The sequence below is a fragment of the Carlito syrichta genome, unplaced genomic scaffold (genome assembly GCF_000164805.1).
Source record: "Carlito syrichta isolate Samal-C Ts95f unplaced genomic scaffold, Tarsius_syrichta-2.0.1 Scaffold311768, whole genome shotgun sequence".
In the NCBI taxonomy this organism is placed as follows: domain Eukaryota; kingdom Metazoa; phylum Chordata; class Mammalia; order Primates; family Tarsiidae; genus Carlito; species Carlito syrichta.
Window position 1 is genome coordinate 56,101 of NW_007255864.1, and position 728 is coordinate 56,828.

A 728-nucleotide genomic window follows, 5' to 3' on the forward strand; every position below is an offset into this window, starting at 1 on the left:
GTCAGCGAGAACGCCGGGGACCCACCTCGGGATGGTGCGGAGATCCCCAGACCCCTGGTTCGCGTCGGGCTGCTGCCGGGAGAACCAAACCTCCAGCAGCTTCTCGGTCCCTTCGAAAAAATGTGCAGCTTCCATCACCGTGAGACTAGCGAGCAACCAACAACCACAGAAAATCAACTAAATTAAACCTCTTCTCCCGCCGCCGCCGCCGCCGCCGCGGATTGTTCCAGCTGTGTTACTAAAGTTCAGGTTCCTTTTTTTGCTATAATTTTATATTAACTTTTTTTTAAAAAAAGGACTAGTAAAATTTCCCCGGCTTTTCGTGAGCGAAAGTTGAACGTGAGTCTGTTGGAAATAGAGGCAGATACAGTTCAGTCTCTTGTAGTCCGCTGCTTCCCCGTTAGAGAGAGTAGAGCGAGCGCTAGCTAATGTCGCCGGCCATACTGTGTAAGCGAGGGCGCTGCGTGAGCGCCGGCCTTATATAGCCCGGCACCCCGACATGCCAGGAAGTGACGTCGTCGTCCCGCCCCCACGGCCCATAGGTGCCGTCGTCTGTCAGTCCCTCGCCGCCGAGAGGCGGCTGGCTGGCTGAGGGCCCGCGGGAGCGCGGGGAGCTGCCCACTGCGCTGCGCAAAGGGCTATCGCTGTCCCCCGAGTGGGAGACGGGGCTGTGATGTCCGGCTGGGGACTGGAAACCCGGGGTCGAATGCAGAGAGGGTGGGGAGAGC

The 728-nt window shown here is 58.5% G+C and overlaps 1 protein-coding gene across 3 annotated transcripts in view; it reads right to left on the reverse strand.

The window, feature by feature from the left end:
• Nucleotides 1–722, reverse strand: part of AMD1 (adenosylmethionine decarboxylase 1) — a 23,179-nt gene extending 22,457 nt beyond the window's left edge. For 2 of the 3 annotated variants that reach the window (XM_021718049.1, XM_021718050.1), the window contains exon 1: nt 26–454. In XM_021718049.1, coding sequence (XP_021573724.1) covers nt 26–135 — 110 coding nt within the window. In that variant the 5' untranslated portion in view covers nt 136–454. Of the gene's footprint in view, nt 1–25; nt 455–527 lie in introns of those variants that run through there. The other variant, XM_008069025.2, reaches the window with a different exon arrangement.
• Between the last annotated feature and the right edge of the window lie 6 nt (nt 723–728).